Source organism: Rana temporaria, chromosome 12 (genome assembly GCF_905171775.1).
Source record: "Rana temporaria chromosome 12, aRanTem1.1, whole genome shotgun sequence".
NCBI lineage: Eukaryota > Metazoa > Chordata > Amphibia > Anura > Ranidae > Rana > Rana temporaria.
The window spans coordinates 19,881,402-19,898,587 of record NC_053500.1 but is presented as its reverse complement, the minus strand read 5'-3'; the positions used below and the strand labels follow the sequence as shown (position 1 = coordinate 19,898,587).

The window sequence follows — 17,186 nt, the reverse complement described above, 5'->3', positions numbered from 1 at the left end:
GCCAAGAGGCCCATGGTAACTCTGGAGGAGCTGCAGAGATCCACATGACACCAACAATGAGGCCCAATGATGGGGCAGAATTCCTCCCAGTGAAACCAACAATAGGGCATTATTCCTCCCACTTGCACTAATGATGGGGCATAATTCCTCCCAGTAACACCAACAATGAGGCCCAATGACCCAGATGATGGGGCACAATTCCTCCCAGTGACACTAACAATGGGGCATAATTCCTCCCACTGACACCAATGATGGGGCACAATTACTCCCACTGAAACAAACAATGGAGCACTATTTTTTCACCACTGACGTCAGGACTTTTTCTACTCCCCATGGCCACAGTCCTGCACACCCTAAAGTCTGAAGGCCAGTAAACCGGCCCTTTGTTTAGAAAAGTTTGGAGACCCCTGATCTAAATTAAATAATTCAAAACTCTAAATAAAATCTAAGACAGCAATAAAAACTATGAGAGCCTGATGAAGAGGCACGCATGCCTCGAATGCGTGCATCGCCCTGTGACCTAACCCGGAAGTGACGCTCCGCCGCTTGCGCTCCACGGCTGCGTTCCACCACGCCAGTTCGCGGCGTCCCTGTACCCCCCTGCTCCACCAGCATTGGATAACCATCCAGGGATCCCCACAGACACTGCACCATGCAACAGCCTTTGGATCGCTCACCGTGTCTCCCTCCATAGTGAGGTTTGAGCTTGTGTTGACCTAGCGATGCTTACATCAGCGGAGTTCCTGTACCCCGGAAGCCAGCCACGTATGACACTCTATTTTTGATTTGCCTGTACCCCCCGCAGTCTTGTGAGTACCACCCTCATAAGAATTTATGTTGATTTTGTGTTTTTAATAAACTTCATACTACGCTTAGAGGGCGCCGCTTTTTGTTCCTTTGTTTGTTTCAGAAATTGCTTCTTCTTGACAGCTGGCAGCCTCCTCAGCAAGAGTATATAATGCATTCACTGTTATATGAACTTGATCCTATGGACTGAACTTTTTCATATTGTTTATAATTTTCATACTTTTTATAAGATACCTGCGTTTCATCTTTTTCCCTTCTTGCCCCCATATCCAGTTCACTGCTATCTTACAATTTTTTATATGTATTTTTTACCTTCTACATTTCATCTGGAGAGCGCTTGATTTTATTGTTTGTTTTAAGATACAACAGTGCAAGACACTTACCCTGGTCGGATCTTAGGGAAATAGATACGACGGCCCGCACTCAGACAACACCTTGTCACATCACGCCGCCAAACACAGACCCCGCTCCATGACACACAGCGGAAGATGCCCACTGTGTGCGCGATACAAGAGGAGGAGAAGGAGAGCGCTGCAGCCTCGGCTCAAAGCAGCGCCAGGGCAGTGTTTGTGTGAGGCGAGTCTGAAGTGATGATGGGGCACAGTAATGCGGCAAGTGATGGGGCACTGTAAGGCTGCAAGTGATGGGGCACCGTAAGGCTGCAAGTGATGGGGCACCGTAAGGCTGCAAGTGATGGGGCACCGTAAGGCTGCAAGTGATGGGGCACCGTAAGGCTGCAAGTGATGGGGCACCGTAAGGCTGCACAGATTGGTCCCCGGCGGAAGACCCCCCAAAGTCGGAAGAAGACCCCCGGAACTGCCTAATAAACTACTTTAAAAACCTGTGTAGTGTTTTTTTTATTGACATTAAAAGGGGGCTCCCAGATTCCGATAAGCCCCCCACCCACAGACCACGATAACCAACGGCCAGGGTTGTCAGGAAGAGGCCCTTGTCCACCATCAGAAGTTGAGTCCCCTACATCACAGTGCACCCCCCTTTCCTTATGCTGCTGCTGAGAAGAAGCTGGATGCATTGCTTGAAAGCAAGGGTCTAGAGGAGGTCCAGCGCTCACCTGCAGAAGAGGTGCGAGGGCCACATGAAATGGCCTGGAGGGCCGGATTTGGCCCGCTGGCCTTGTGTTTGACCCCTGTGCCATAGAGAGTCTAATCAAGTCCACCTAATAAACGCTTTTACTCCGATGCACTGCAGTTTACCCGCACAGTGGGTGTAGTGTTGGGCACCTGTGGGTTAGCTGTGGTCTGCCAGAGACTTCTATTACATCTTGCAGGTGCGGTGTACTTTCTGAAAGTGCACCAAACCCACAGTATATAATAGAAGTCTATGGCTCAGTCCAGGTAAGCCGCAGGTTCCCTGTGTTGCACCTGAAGTTCAGTGTAAAAGCAGCCTAATAACTATTGGAAAAACTATGCCCATTGCATCACATAATGACTATGCCCAGTGCTAAAACAACCTTTCATTATCCCTTTCTACAGCCATCGCTGGCTGTTGGATTCCTGTCCAAGGCAGAGCGATACCAAATGCACTTTGCCTGGGACAGGAGTCGGTGTTCTGTCGATATGTGCCCGCCGTTGAAGAGTGCCGGCGCATGCGCAGAACGGAAGGGCACACCAGCCGATTTGCCGATCAGCTGGAGTAACACCACCATAGCGCACATCAGAGGAGGGTTTTTGATGGGAGATTGCATACCATTTCTCGGCCACAATTTAATGCCAACAGCGGAGGGAAAACGTACTTGTCATATTGTGCCTCACTGTTGCGCCGCGGGTTTACAACAGGGCAGAATCTGACATCTACGGTGTCCCTCCGCTGTTTGCATAGCTTTCAATTGTGCTCGTGAAATGGTAGGTATCTCCCATAAAAAAAAAAATCCTACGATGTGCGCATGTGCTATGGTGCCGTCATTCCAGCTGATCTGCAAATCAGCTGGAGTGCCCTACCGCTTTGCGCATGCACTAATCGATAAAACACTGGCGCTAGAGGAAGCAGCTTATGCGGCTCCTGCTTCCTCCACAACACTGATACTCTAGGATGGCGGGTTGGCATCTCACGATTTGAGTTTGCCAACCCGCCATACCAGAGTAGGTGGCTGCGGGTCACCGGTTGGGCACTCCCACCATAGGCTATACTAAATTTAGAAGTTTTCTGCATCCAAAAAAATCTGCAAACAAGTGCTGAGGTTTTAAAAAAGAATTTTCATTACAAGGCCGATACTTAAAGCAGACTGAATAGAACAAAGTGTCAAGTTAAGTTGTAGTCTTCTTTTGTTTTTTCTTTTCATTTTCTTCCTTCTCTTTTTCAATCTCTGCCACGTACCGCTCAATCTCGTCTGGGCTTAGGATCTGCAAGAAAAATAGGGGGATTGGGAGAATGAATACACAGAATACAGGATGTGGCCAAAAGTTTTGAGAATGACACAAATAAAATGTTCACAAAGTCTGCTGCTTCAGTGTTTTTAGATCAGTTTGTCAGATGTTACTATGGTATACTGAAGCATATGTACAAGCATTTCATAAGTTTCAAAAAATTTTATGACAATTATATGAAGTTTATGCAAAGAGTCAATATTTGCAGTGTTGACCCTTATCCCCCGCCCCCTTAATTCTCCCTGGCATGAAGATCAATCAACTTCTGGGCCACATCCTGACTGATGGCAGCCCATTCTTGCATAATCAATGTAGTTTGTCAGAATTTGTGGGGTTTTTATTTTTGTGTTCACCCACCTCCTGAGGACTGACCACAAGTTCTCAATGGGATTAAGGTCTGGGGAGTTTTCTGGCCAGGGACCCAAAATTTCGATGTTTTGTTCCCCAAGCCACTTGGTGCCCCAACCCTGCAGCTTAATCAACTGTAGGAGACGGTCCAGGTGCTTGCTGGACTTTCTTGGGCACCCTGAAGCCTTCTTCACAAATGCAGTGGAAATGTTTGAGATTAAAGCGGGGGTTCACCCTAAAAACAATTTTCTAACATTACATTGAGCTCAGTCTGGACATTGACAGTATGCCGATTTTTTTTTTTTTTGCTGTACATACCTCGTAAAGCTATTTTCTTAGCCGGCTTCCGGGTAGTGAATCCCGCGGGAGTGGGCGATCCTATGCAGCAGTTAGTGATTGACGTGATGACAAATACTACCCCCCCCCCCCCCGTCGCATAAGGAGCGTCACGAGTTGCCGAAAGAAGCCGAACGTCGGTGCGCAGGCGCCGTATAGCGCCGACTCGACGTTCAGCTTCTTTCGGCAACTTGTGACGCTCCTTATGCGACGGGGGGGGGGGTTAGTTTGTCTGTAACTCCACACAGTAATGCAAGGCTTTCTCCCTAGTGTGGAGTGTCGTGCTCGCCCCCTCCCTTGCACTACAGAATTGTCAGGACGCTCTCTACGTTGCAGATCGAGAAAGGAGCTGTGTGTTAGTGGGCGTCCTGACTCTCCTGTAGTCCGGGGGGGGGGGGTGGCACGACACCCTACATACCGTATTTTCAACGCCGCTTCCGGGTATGTAATGTGCGGGACTGGGCGTTCCTAATTGATTGACATCCTTCCGACCGGCGCATACAGCGCGTCACGAGTTGCCGAAAGAAGCCGGACTGTGAGTCGGCTCTATACGGCGCCTGCGCACCGACGTTCGGCTTCTTTCGGCAACTTGTGATGCGCTGTATGCGCCGGTCGGAAGGATATCAATTAGGAACGCCCAGTCCCACTGAAAAAAAAAAAAAAAAAAAAAAACAGTCAATTGTCATTCTGACAACTCGGCTGAATGTCATGTTAAACAATTTTTTGGGGGTGAACCTCCGCTTTAAAAGCAAAATGGAAGGATGAGGTAGGTGAAGGAGGACTGCACGGAGGTAAAGGAAGCTATTTTAGAAAAAAAAAAAAAAAAAAACCTTACAACCCCTTTAAGTTCATTTTCATGGCAAAGAAGGACTTTGCAATAATTGCAATTCATCTGATCACTCTTCATAACATTCTAGAGTATATACAAATTGCCATCATCAAACTGAGGCAGCAGACCTTGTGAAAATGAATATTTGTTTCATTCTCAAAACATTTAGCCACCGGTGTATATCATCACAGTAAAGTCTTATGGTCTCTAATAAATGGGAATATTAGAGTTGCCGATTCTCTGAGGCTGTTTGCCGAAGATCCTGTGATAGGGAGAAGCATCTGAGACACCCTGTGACTTAAAAACACTACGTATCCGGCTGTTATGCTGACAAACATACTTTCAAACACGGAAAGAGACTCAGCGCTTGTATGAGGAAGGGACCCTGGGAGCCTGTACAGACCCAGGAGGTAGGTTGGGGAACAATTCAAAATAATGGCCTCTCTCAGTAAGGAGGGACAATGTCCATGGATAAAAAGTATATTAAAAAGTATTTTAGAAAGCAAGGGAGTCCATGGTCCAGTACTAAGGCTGCATTCACATCTAGACGGACGAAATCGCGGCGTTTTGTCGCCGCAAATCGCGGTAAAAATAGCGGCGTTTTGTACCGCGATTTGCGGCGACAAAACGCGGGTATTGTCCGCCTAGATGTGTCCCAAGATGACCCCCTCTATGGAGATGATTGCCATCTCCTAGCCGAACGCTCGAAGACGCCTGAAAAAAAGGTCCGGGACCTTTTTTCACGCCGCAGGCGACAGGCGTCCGGCGTTCGGCGTGGAGATGTGAACCATCTCCATAGAGGGACATGTATTTACAGCCCTCTGGCGGCAGAGGCGTAGCGCTACAGGCGTAAAAACGCCTAGATGTGAATGGGGTCTAAGGGTAGCCAGTGTAAAGGAGCTAGAAGCAGTCTAGGAGAGAGAAAAAAAAAAAAAAAAGAGAAAGAAAGAAAAGAGAAAGGAAAGAAGTCTCTGGGGTCCAGCTGGCGGTGCCGGAAACCCCCAGTGTGAGCCGCCAGCTGGACCCCAGAGACACAGACACACGAGACCTCCCGTGGATGTTACTGCAGGATTATTTCTGATCAAATGCGTTTACCTGCATTCCCTTTGTGAGTAGCCCGTTTTACCTTCATCATTAACCACTTAAGGACCGAGCCTCTAAGATTTGTGGTTTACAAGTAAAAAAAAAAAAATGTTGCTAGAAAATTACTTTGTCACGCTGTATTTGCACAGCGGTCTTACAAGCGCACTTTTTTTGGAAAAAATACACTCTTTTTGAATTAAAAAATGAGACAACAGTAAAGTTAGCCCAATTTTTTTATTGTGAAAGATAATGTAACGCCAAGTAAATTGATACCCAATATGGCACGCTTCAAAATTGCCCCTGCTCGTGGAACGCCAACAAACTTTTACCCTTAAAAGTTCCTACTGCTGTGTCTGAGCCATTAAGGCGGGAGAGAGCCGGGAGCAGCTGCTCTTCTGCACATCACTGGATCAATATCAGGCTCATGCAAGTATAAGGGTAGTGTGGAGCAGGTTTTTTAACCTTCATGCTTAGAATGCTACATAATTAACCACTTTAATATTGATAAAAAGATCAGACGTGTATGATAGTGCAAGATAGAAGACTCAGTCTTTTGCCGTAATTCACAAAAAAAAAAAAAAATCACACAACGTACCTTTAGTGGCTGGTCTCGCCTCATAACCGCTAGTTCAATGTTTTTACCTCCAGACTGAACAACCTGGGGGGAGAAAGAAAATTACTAATCATGATGTCCCCCATACAACCATATCAGCCAAGGTATTATTTTGTAGGGGGGGATACATATAGAAATGTTCATCCTATAGAACACTTGCCTGTTTCTATCTGCTCGATGCCACTGCAGAACTTTGTGTCTCCTAAGGACTACAGGGCAGAAAGTCATCTGCATATGGCTAAAGACTGATTATATATATATATATATATATATATATATATATATATATATATATAAAAATAATAAAACGTGGGACACTGCGGCCCTCCAACTGTTGTGGAACTACATGTCCCATCAGGCTTTGCAAGACTTGACAGTTACAAGAATGACTGAAAAGCAGAGACATGATGGGAGGATTGACAGTTACTCCCATCCCAGATTTACAGGGATCGTTTTCTTTGACAGACATAAACCTGCACTCTTGGACTATGTTTTCATTGTTTGTGGTGTTGAATAACATCTTGGCTTGAGCGGAATGCATGGGAAAACATTCTGCAGCCACGACCAAGTGTTCTGGGCCATCAACCCACGCACCAATATGTGGCTCAGTGCGTTGTTACGGGGGGGGGGGATTCGGGAAGGCTCAAATTTGTCTGCCAAGTGCTTAATTTCTGTTCTACAAGCCCCCCCCAAAAATGGACTGGCCAATAAGATAGAACTGGAAATAAGTAGGAGGCTGGCCTTTGCACTCACTTCCAGAAGTGCCTTAATGACCAGTTTAATGGTCAGATCGTCTGTCTCAATCGCCTCTTCCGTGTAGTGCTTCTCCAGGAACTCCCGTACAGACTTTGCCCCTCTGCCGATAGCATTGGCCTGCAAGAAGACAATAGATTAGTCTTTAATTAACCTGCACAGGGCACCAAATACCAGGAGATCGAAGACAGACTTACTTTCCAAGCATGGTAAGTTCCGGAAGGATCTGTCTGATATAGACGAGGGGTGCCGTCAAAATCAAAGCCGACAATGAGAGCCGATATACCAAAAGGCCGGCGACCGTTGCTCTGAGTGTAGCGCTGGGGGGATACAAAGATAGGGTTATAGCATACCATCATGCAAACTAACTCAGCTGATGGGTTTGCAGCAGTGAAGCAAATCCCAGTTGCCCGGCTGTCATGCCATCTGAATGCCTATGCAGCCAGTTCTCTATCCCATACACAGCAGGTGCACATGATCCCATCTCTCATATTAGATCACTGTGGATTTCCTAATCCACTGAGAAGCAAAGCCTTATCCAATCTGTTTAGATCTTGGTACCTGTTTTAGGCTGGCAATATATCGTGTGATGTACTCCACAGTCACTGGGTCTTCTACTGTCAGTCTGTGGCTCTGACACTCTACCCGTGCCCGATTTATCACTATTCTGGCGTCGGCTGTGAGACCTGCAAAAGAAAGGATGTTTGGTTGGTTGCTAGAAGAGACTGAAATGATCTAAACCCAAGAACAAAAATGTAATATGTTGCAGCTTATCAGTTCTTCCATGTGGTGGCTGCATTCAATTTCTTTTCACCCGATGATCCTGTCAGTAACAAATCTCTTGTCTTAGGGCGATATCTAGGGTTGCACCGACACCACTTTTTTTAAGACTGAGGATAAGTACCAATAACCCCCGCCCCCCCAAAGTTCTCGCCGATACTTTTTTTTTTTAATGTCATGTGACAGTGGACTGTGTCCATTTATTTAAAAAAAATATATATAATTATTATTTTTTTATAATTTAGATTCTTTTGTTATTCTTTTTTTACAATGCTTTCTTTTTTTGGGGGGGGGAAGGGGGGAGTGAATGTGTCAGTGTTTTTTACCCCCCAGTTTTACTTACCCAAGGCCCAAATTTCCGTGGGCATGATCCCGCGTCGCTCTCTCCGCGGCTTCCCGGCTCTTCATTGGATAGATTGATAGCAGCGCAGCCAAATCCAATGACACGGCCAAAGCATGCACTCAGCGGCTATGGACGACGAGTGTATGACACAGGAGAGTGCCCGCAAGGTAACCCCCTTGGGAGAGAGCTTCCCAGAGGGGGTTATCAATTACGGGGGAGGAGCCACGAGAGATGCCATGGGACCCCAAAAGAGGACCATCAGGGCCACTCTGTGCAAAACTAACTGCACAGTGGAGGAAAGTATGACATTTTTTTTTTTTTTTTTAAATAACAATCGAAGCTTTAATATCACTTTAAACAGATCCCTGACATCTCCCCTTTGAGACAGGGAAAGGGACTGAGGATAGAGATTCCCCAGTCCCTTTCTCTGTAGCCTCAGCTGCGCTCGAGATAAATGAACAGGAGACAGCGGCTCCTCTCCATTCATAAACTGAAGTATCGTAAACACAGTTTACTCTGCTCAGTTATGAATGGACAGTCAGTGATCATTCAAAAAAAGGAAGGTGTGAGTAAATTACAGATTTACCAGCTCCTTCCTCTGCTCTCCATCCTGACAGAGGAGCACACAGAAGATGACATGGGGAAGGGCTGTCAGCTGCTTTATTGAAATCTATACAGGGAGATTGGTGCTTGTAATTCCCCACACCGTCGCAGGGATCATCCCTGACTGCCCAAGTATCAGGTCAAACATCAGAGCATTTGCACAAGTACTCGTGCAAAAGCTCGGTATTATCACTGATACTGGTATCGGTGCAACCCTAGTGATAACACCTACTCACCAAACTCACCCTGGAGGAGAAGCATGGTCATCCTAGGAAGTGCTGTAGGCCTACTGAACATCACCCTCTTTCAATCTCTATAACAAAGAGGGGAGGTGTCTTGTATCCAATGGGGAGCAGTACTGTTACCGTAGAATAGAGATGGTTAATCTTGGCACCCCAGATGTTTTGGAACTACAATTCCCATGATACCCAACTACACTGCAGTGTGCATGAGCATCATAGGAAATGTAGTTCCAAAACATCTGGGGTGCCAAGGTTCGCCATCACTGCCCTAGAACAGGAAGTGGTGTAGGCCAGCAGAACATCTCCCTCTCTCCATAACATAGGGTGGAGTTGTGCTTCAGCCTGCAGACAAGCCTAGGAACATTGCAGCAGAGAGCACAGGGAGCCATCAGCTCACAAGATTTCTGGCAGGATTGACAGGTATTTTTTTTGCCCTCATCTACTATATGGCAATTAAATATTTAACAGGTAGCACATTAGAGGAACTCATTATTTTAGTTATCATTCCAAAATAATTTTCATGAACCTTAATTACTAAACAACGAAGGTAAGAGAAAAAAACCTGCACATCAGAGCATGGTATAAAACCATCTCATGGCTATGTTACTTCTTCGTAGTAAGGATCTAATAGATTTGCTTTTTTAACCAATCAGAAACCTCCTTTCAGCGTCAAAACTGTGCTAAGAGCATGAATGAAATAAGCTTATTGGTTTCCATTTTGCAGTTTTATTTCAAACATCCACCTCCCTCTCTCAATATCAGATACACCATCTAAGCAATTGTTCTATTTCATGTTCATACCAGCGAAGGCCATGAAGACGTTCTCATCCAGAGCGCAGATTTTCCGCACTGTCCTCTCATCCTGAAGTTTGGCCACAGATTTCTTCTCCACTCCGAGTACCACGATTTCCTTTCCTCGTACCCCGACCTGCAACACAGAACACAGCGTCACACCCCAGTGCTGATAAAACTTCTGTTGTGTGCACAAAGTGCAGTACCGGCCTTGTCCTGATGGTTGTGATGTCCAAGAAAAAGTAGACTGTGATGTCATCCGCCCACCTCAGCCATACCTCATCCGCCCACCTCGGACATACGTCATCCCGCCCACCTCGGACATACGTCATCCCGCCCACCTCATCCGCCCACCTCAGCCATACGCCATCCGCCGCCCACCTCAGCCATACGCCATCCGCCGCCCACCTCAGCCATACGCCATCCGCCGCCCACCTCAGCCATACGCCATCCGCCGCCCACCTCAGCCATCCGCCGCCCACCTCAGCCATACGCCATCCGCCGCCCACCTCAGCCATCCGCCGCCCACCTCAGCCATACGCCATCCGCCGCCCACCTCAGCCATACGCCATCCGCCGCCCACCTCAGCCATCCGCCGCCCACCTCAGCCATCCGCCGCCCACCTCAGCCATCCGCCGCCCACCTCAGCCATACGCCATCCGCCGCCCACCTCAGCCATACGTCATCCGCCGCCCACCTCAGCCATACCTCATCCGCCCACCTCGGACATACGTCATCCCGCCCACCTCGGACATACGTCATCCCGCCCACCTCATCCGCCCACCTCAGCCATACGCCATCCGCCGCCCACCTCAGCCATACGCCATCCGCCGCCCACCTCAGCCATCCGCCGCCCACCTCAGCCATACGCCATCCGCCGCCCACCTCAGCCATCCGCCGCCCACCTCAGCCATACGCCATCCGCCGCCCACCTCAGCCATACGCCATCCGCCGCCCACCTCAGCCATCCGCCGCCCACCTCAGCCATCCGCCGCCCACCTCAGCCATCCGCCGCCCACCTCAGCCATCCGCCGCCCACCTCAGCCATACGCCATCCGCCGCCCACCTCAGCCATACGTCATCCGCCGCCCACCTCAGCCATACGTCATCCGCCGCCCACCTCAGCCATACGTCATCCACCGCCCACCTCAGCCATCCGCCGCCCACCTCAGCCATACGCCATCCGCCGCCCACCTCAGCCATCCGCCGCCCACCTCAGCCATCCGCCGCCCACCTCAGCCATCCGCCGCCCACCTCAGCCATCCGCCGCCCACCTCAGCCATACGCCATCCGCCGCCCACCTCAGCCATACGTCATCCGCCGCCCACCTCAGCCATACGTCATCCGCCGCCCACCTCAGCCATACGTCATCCACCGCCCACCTCAGCCATACGTCATCCACCGCCCACCTCAGCCATACGTCATCCACCGCCCACCTCAGCCATACGTCATCCACCCGACCACCTCAGCCATACGTCATCCACCGTCGTGCTCGCCCCCTCCCTTGGACTACAGGAGAGTCAGGACACCCACTAACACACAGCTCCTTTATCTGCAACGTAGAGAGCGGCCTGACTCTCCTGTAGTCCAAGGGAGGGGGCGAGCACGACACTCCACACTAGGGAGAAAGCCTTGCATTACTGTGGTGAGTTACAGACAGAAGAACAGGAAGTGAGGATTTCTCAGAAGAAATAAGGACATTTAAAAGCAAAATGGAAGGATGAGGTAAGTGAAGGAGGACTGCACTAAGGTAAAGGAAGCTATTTAGGGAAGAAATTACCTTTACAACCCCTTTAAAGTGAAAGGAAAGGTGGAGTTGGGCTTTACATCTTGAGCCCCTGATCTCCTACAGCAGGGATATGCAATTAGCGGACCTCCAGCTGTTGCAAAACTACAAGTCCCATCATGCCTCTGGGTGTTATGCTTGTGGCTGTCAGAGTCTTGCAGTTCTGCAACAGCTGGAGGTCCGCTAATTGCATATCCCTGTCCTACAGCCTCTTTGCAGCCACCTCCTGTCCAGTGATGGCTACATGATATTTCTCAGAAGGGGTTTCCTGGTTATATTTTGAAACAGCCAATGGCAGCCTATATCGGAAGACCATGTGACAGGGAGCCAACTCAGGTGACCAATTATAAATCAAGGGTAGAGCATTTTCTATACAAAAACAGGACCACGGGTATTCTTTCAATAAGAGATGCAAATTTAAAAGAGTTAAAAAATGACGACTTCTGAAAAGACAGTAACATGGTGAAGCTTCTGTGTGATATTAGTGATGAAGAACAGTTCATGTATGAGAAACAGTTCTCCATAGAGGGGGAAGCAATACATCTATGCACTGCTGACTTCCTGCTCCTATGAATGACACAGCAAAAACAAGAAGGTTTGATAACAAGCTATTATTTATAGTGGGGCTGGGTTAGATCATCTGTCAGATTTGTATTGCCCTTCATGATGACAGTAGTCACTAGTGGGGAATGAGGCTGCTACAATACACTCATCCTGAAGCCTGAGGAGAGCAGGTACCCTTCTCCACTTCCGGGAGACAGCGCTACAGCGCCGCCCTGCAGTAGTTCGCCCCCCTCCTCCTTCCGCCATGCAAGTTAGAAAGCGCAGAGCCAATCTGAAAATCAGCCGGGGTGCCGACATTGCAGGCTTAATGGACAGGTAGGTGTCCATATATTAAAAGGCTACAGTATTTGAGCCTGCAAGTATCAGAGCGTTGGCACAAGTACCAATACTTGTGGAAATGCCGAGAATCGGCGCAACCCTAAGCTCCAATAATGGAGGGTTCTTTTTCAGATACCAAGATCCCCATCAACACAATCACCAAGAAGATCAAACCCATATTGGCGGTTGTGTTGGTGGGGGATCATAGGTAACTGAACAACAAGGAATGCCCCCCCCCCCCCCCCCCACACTGGTCATCAATGGGAAGAATGCCCCCCACACTGGTGATCAATGGGAAGAATGCCCTCCCACACTGGTGATCAATGGGAAGAATGCCCTCCCACACTGGTGGGCAGAACCCCCCCCCCCCCCTCACACTGGTGGGAAGCAGGAAGAATACCCCCCCTCACACTGGTGGGCAGTAGAAAGAATGCCCCCCCCCACCACACTGGTGGGCAGTAGAAAGAATGCCCCCCCTTCTCACACTGGTGGGCAGTAGGAAGAATGCCCCCCCCTCCCTCACACTGGTGGGAAGCAGGAAGAATACCCCCCCTCACACTGGTGGGCAGTAGGAAGAATGCCCCCCCCTCACACTGGTGGGCAGTAGGAAGAATGCCCCCCCCCCCTCACACTGGTGGGCAGTAGGAAGAATCCCCCCCCCCCTCACACTGGTGGGCAGTAGGAAGAATGCCCCTCTCACTGGTGGGTAGTAGGAAGAATGCCGCCACCACCCCCCCCCCCCCCTCACACTGGTGGGTAGTAGGAAGAATGCCACCCCCCCCCCCTCACACTGGTGGGCAGTAGGAAGAATGCCACCCCCCCTCACACTGGTGGGCAGTAGGAAGAATACCCCCTCACACTGGTGGGCAGTAGGTAGAATGTCCCCCCCTCACACTGGTGGGCAGTAGGAAGAATGCCCCCCTCACACTGGTGGGCAGCAGGAAGAATGCCCCCCTCACACTGGTGGGCAGTAGGAAGAATGCCCCCCCCCTCACACTGGTGGGCAGTAGGAAGAATGCCCCCCCCCCTCACACTGGTGGGCAGTAGGAAGAATCCCCCCCCCCCCTCACACTGGTGGGCAGTAGGAAGAATGCCCCTCTCACTGGTGGGTAGTAGGAAGAATGCCGCCACCACCCCCCCCCCCCCTCACACTGGTGGGTAGTAGGAAGAATGCCACCCCCCCCCCCCTCACACTGGTGGGCAGTAGGAAGAATGCCACCCCCCCTCACACTGGTGGGCAGTAGGAAGAATACCCCCTCACACTGGTGGGCAGTAGGTAGAATGTCCCCCCCTCACACTGGTGGGCAGTAGGAAGAATGCCCCCCTCTCACACTGGTGGGCAGTAGGAAGAATGCCCCCCTCACACTGGTGGGCAGCAGGAAGAATGCCCCCCCTCACACTGGTGGGCAGCAGGAAGATTGCCCCCCTCACACTGGTGGGCAGCAGGAAGAATGCCCCCCCTCACACTGGTGGGCAGCAGGAAGAATGCCCCCCCCCCACACTGGTGGGCAGTAGGAAGAATGCCCCCCCCCCCACACTGGTGGGCAGTAGGAAGAATGCCCCCCCTCACACTGGTGGGCAGTAGGAAGAATGCCCCCCCTCACACTGGTGGGCAGTAGGAAGAATGCCCCCCCTCACACTGGTGGGCAGTAGGAAGAATGCCCCCCCTCACACTGGTGGTTAAAATGCCACCCTTACAGAGAGCAAAATAACCACTGTTGTCATGCTGCTGACACCGCCAAGTGGCATTGGTCCTGGACTACGCAGGCATCATCAGACGGAGGGTCCACGAGATACAGCTCAAGGAACCCCTAGCAACCTAGGGAAGGACCCGAGGGTTCCATAGAGCTCTGGCTGAGAGTGCCCGCTCTAAGGACTGCCTCTTATGCCACCCTCCAGCGCCCTCTCAACCTAAATACCCCAGAAGAACTCTTTTCAGGTCTCAGAATCCCTGCTAATGATTGGTTGCCAACGGGAATAAAACTCCCTCATGGCGGTGCCCAGAGGCATTGGCGTCATGGAAGCGTCATTTCCACGCGGGATTGGCTCCGGAACGACAACAAGAAACCTTAAAGTGGCAGTTCACCTTTATTGGAAAACTAACAATGTAACACCCCTCCCCCCCCGGTCTGTGGATCCTCACCCCCTACTGCGCATCGCTTCTGGGACAGACCCGAGACATTCTGATTGGTCCGCACCTGCACAGTGAATCCATCTGGTCTGCCCAAAAGTGCTGCAAGCGGAGCGGGGATTTCAATTCTCTACACCGCTGAACCAGCTGCGTAGGCATTGAATAGCCTGGTGCTGTTGCCCATAGCAACCAGATGCCCTGTATCTTATGATCTGAATTGGTTGCTCAGGTCAACAGCTTCCCTTCCCACACATCAAACCCAGCAACCAGCTGCCCTGTTTTCTGAGATTTGATGGGTTGCTAAAGGCAACAGTATCACTTCTCACCAATAAGACCCAAAAACTTGTAGCCGTTGCCCACAGCAACCAGATGCCTTGACTTCAGAGATCTAATTGGTTGCCAAGGGACAACGGTTTCCCTTCTCTCATATCAGGCCAAGAGACTTGGCGATGTAGCCCACAGCAACCAGATGCCTAGATTTGCGAGATCTGATTGGTCGTCAAGGGCAACGGTTCCGCCTCTCTCATATCAAGCAAAGAGACCTGGCTATGTAGCTTATAGCAACCAGATGCCTTGATTCCTGAGATCCGATTGATTGCTACAGGCAACAGTTTCACTTCTCTCAGGCCAAGGGATCTGACGATGTTGCCCATAGCAACCCCGTTTTCTGAGATCTGATGGGTTGTTAAGAGCAACAGTTTCACTTCTCACCCATCAGGCCCAAAAACCTGGGAGGTGTTGCCCATAACAACCAGAAGCCCTGTATCCTGAGATCTGATGGATTGCCAAGGGCAACAGTTTCTCGCTGACATTAAGCCAAGAGATCTGGCGCAGTTACCCATAGCAACCAGCTGCCCTGTTTCCTAGGATCTGATTGGCTGCTAGGGGGCAACAGTTCCACTTCTCATCCATCAGACTAAGAGACCTGAAGCGGTTTCCCATAGAAACCACATGCACTGTATTTGAGATCTAAATGGTTGCTAGGAGCAACAGTCCTGGAGCTGTTGCCTATAGCAACCAGATGTCCAGTTCTCTGAGATCTGATGGGTCGCTAGGGGCAACAGTTTCACTTCTCACCCATCAGGCCCAAAAACCTGGGAGGTGTTGCCTATAACAACCAGAAGTCTTGTATCCTGAGATCTGAGGGGTTGCCAAGGGCAAAAGTTCTTTAGGCCAAGAGACCTGCTCAGAGGCGTTGCTAGGGGGGTGACACCATCTCGTTTTTTTTTTTAATTCATTTTTTTAGCTGACATGCCCAGCCTGCCCTGTGCAATCCCAGCCTGCCCTGCACCACCCCCAGCCTGCCCTGTGCCACCCCCAGCCTGCCCTGTGCCACCCCAAACTTTCCCATGCCACCCCAACTTGCCCTGTGCCACCCTAACTTGCCCTGTACCACCCTAACTTGCCCTGTACCACCCCAATCTGCCCTATGCCACCATAACTTGCCCTATACCACCCCAACCTGCCCAATGCCACCCTAACTTGCCCTGTACCACCCCCTTTCCCATGCCATCCCAACCTGCCCTATGCCACCCTAACTTGCCCTATACCACCCCAAACTACCCTATATCACCTTAACCTGTCCTATACCACCCCACTACACCAACCTGCCACTATACCACTCTATACTACCCTAACCTGCTACTATACTGCCCTATACTATCATTTACAGGGGCTGGTTTGGGGTGCGCCCCGTGCCCGTGTGCTGCCTGCTTGGTGCTGGGCAGCCTAGACAGAGGGGGGGTGACACCATGTTTTACCGCACCGGGTGACACCAACCCTAGTGACGCCACTGGACCTGGTGCTGTTACCCATAGCAACCATACGCCCCGTTTCTTAGGATCTGATTGGCTGTAAGGAGCAACATTTCCACTTCTCATCCATCAGACTAAGAGACCTGAAGCCGTTGCCCATAGAAACCACATGCACTGTATTTGAGATCGAAATGGAGCAACAATCCTGAGTTGTTGCCTATAGCAACCAGGTGACCTCTATTATAAGACCTCAGGCCTGGTTGGTTACCGAGAGCCCCAGTGTGTGTTCCCTTGTCCCCGAGAGGCCCCCATCCCCCCCAGGCGGGACACATGTCCCTCCACAGAGCCGTCCTCACCGCCGTGGAGCCTTTCTTCACGGCCTCCTGGGCGTATTCCACCTGGAAGAGGTGTCCATCCGGGGAGAAGACGGTGATAGCTCGGTCGTAGCTCATTCTCACAGCGCGCTCAGACTGCTCACCAAACCGAAAGCTGCTCCTGAAAACAGCTCACTCATCCGCCTCCTATCCACTAAGCCGATTTACGCCTCCAGCGCAGCGTAGAGCCCTTGATTTACCCACCTCCCTACGCTACGCAAATTGCGTAACCAAATCCCGCCCACGGGAACCTGCGCTACCCGGCGCTTACAGACAGGAAACCCGGCTTGTGGAGCGTACCAAAAGTAAGCAGGGGAGGACGGAAAGCTTCACTGCGCCACACCGC

At 50.4% G+C, this 17,186-nt stretch overlaps 1 protein-coding gene across 1 annotated transcript; it reads right to left on the bottom strand.

Annotated features, from left to right (window-relative positions):
• Positions 1–3,000: 3,000 nt before the first annotated feature.
• On the bottom strand, positions 3,001–17,009 carry PSMA7 (proteasome 20S subunit alpha 7). Its single transcript, XM_040331593.1, has 7 exons — positions 16,823–17,009; positions 9,923–10,049; positions 7,715–7,839; positions 7,351–7,473; positions 7,154–7,273; positions 6,383–6,445; positions 3,001–3,167 (listed from the first exon to the last, which is right to left on the bottom strand). Exons 1-7 carry the CDS (start codon positions 16,916–16,918, stop codon positions 3,072–3,074), a joined length of 750 nt encoding a protein of 249 aa, XP_040187527.1. The 5' UTR covers positions 16,919–17,009; the 3' UTR covers positions 3,001–3,071.
• Positions 17,010–17,186: the final 177 nt, after the last annotated feature.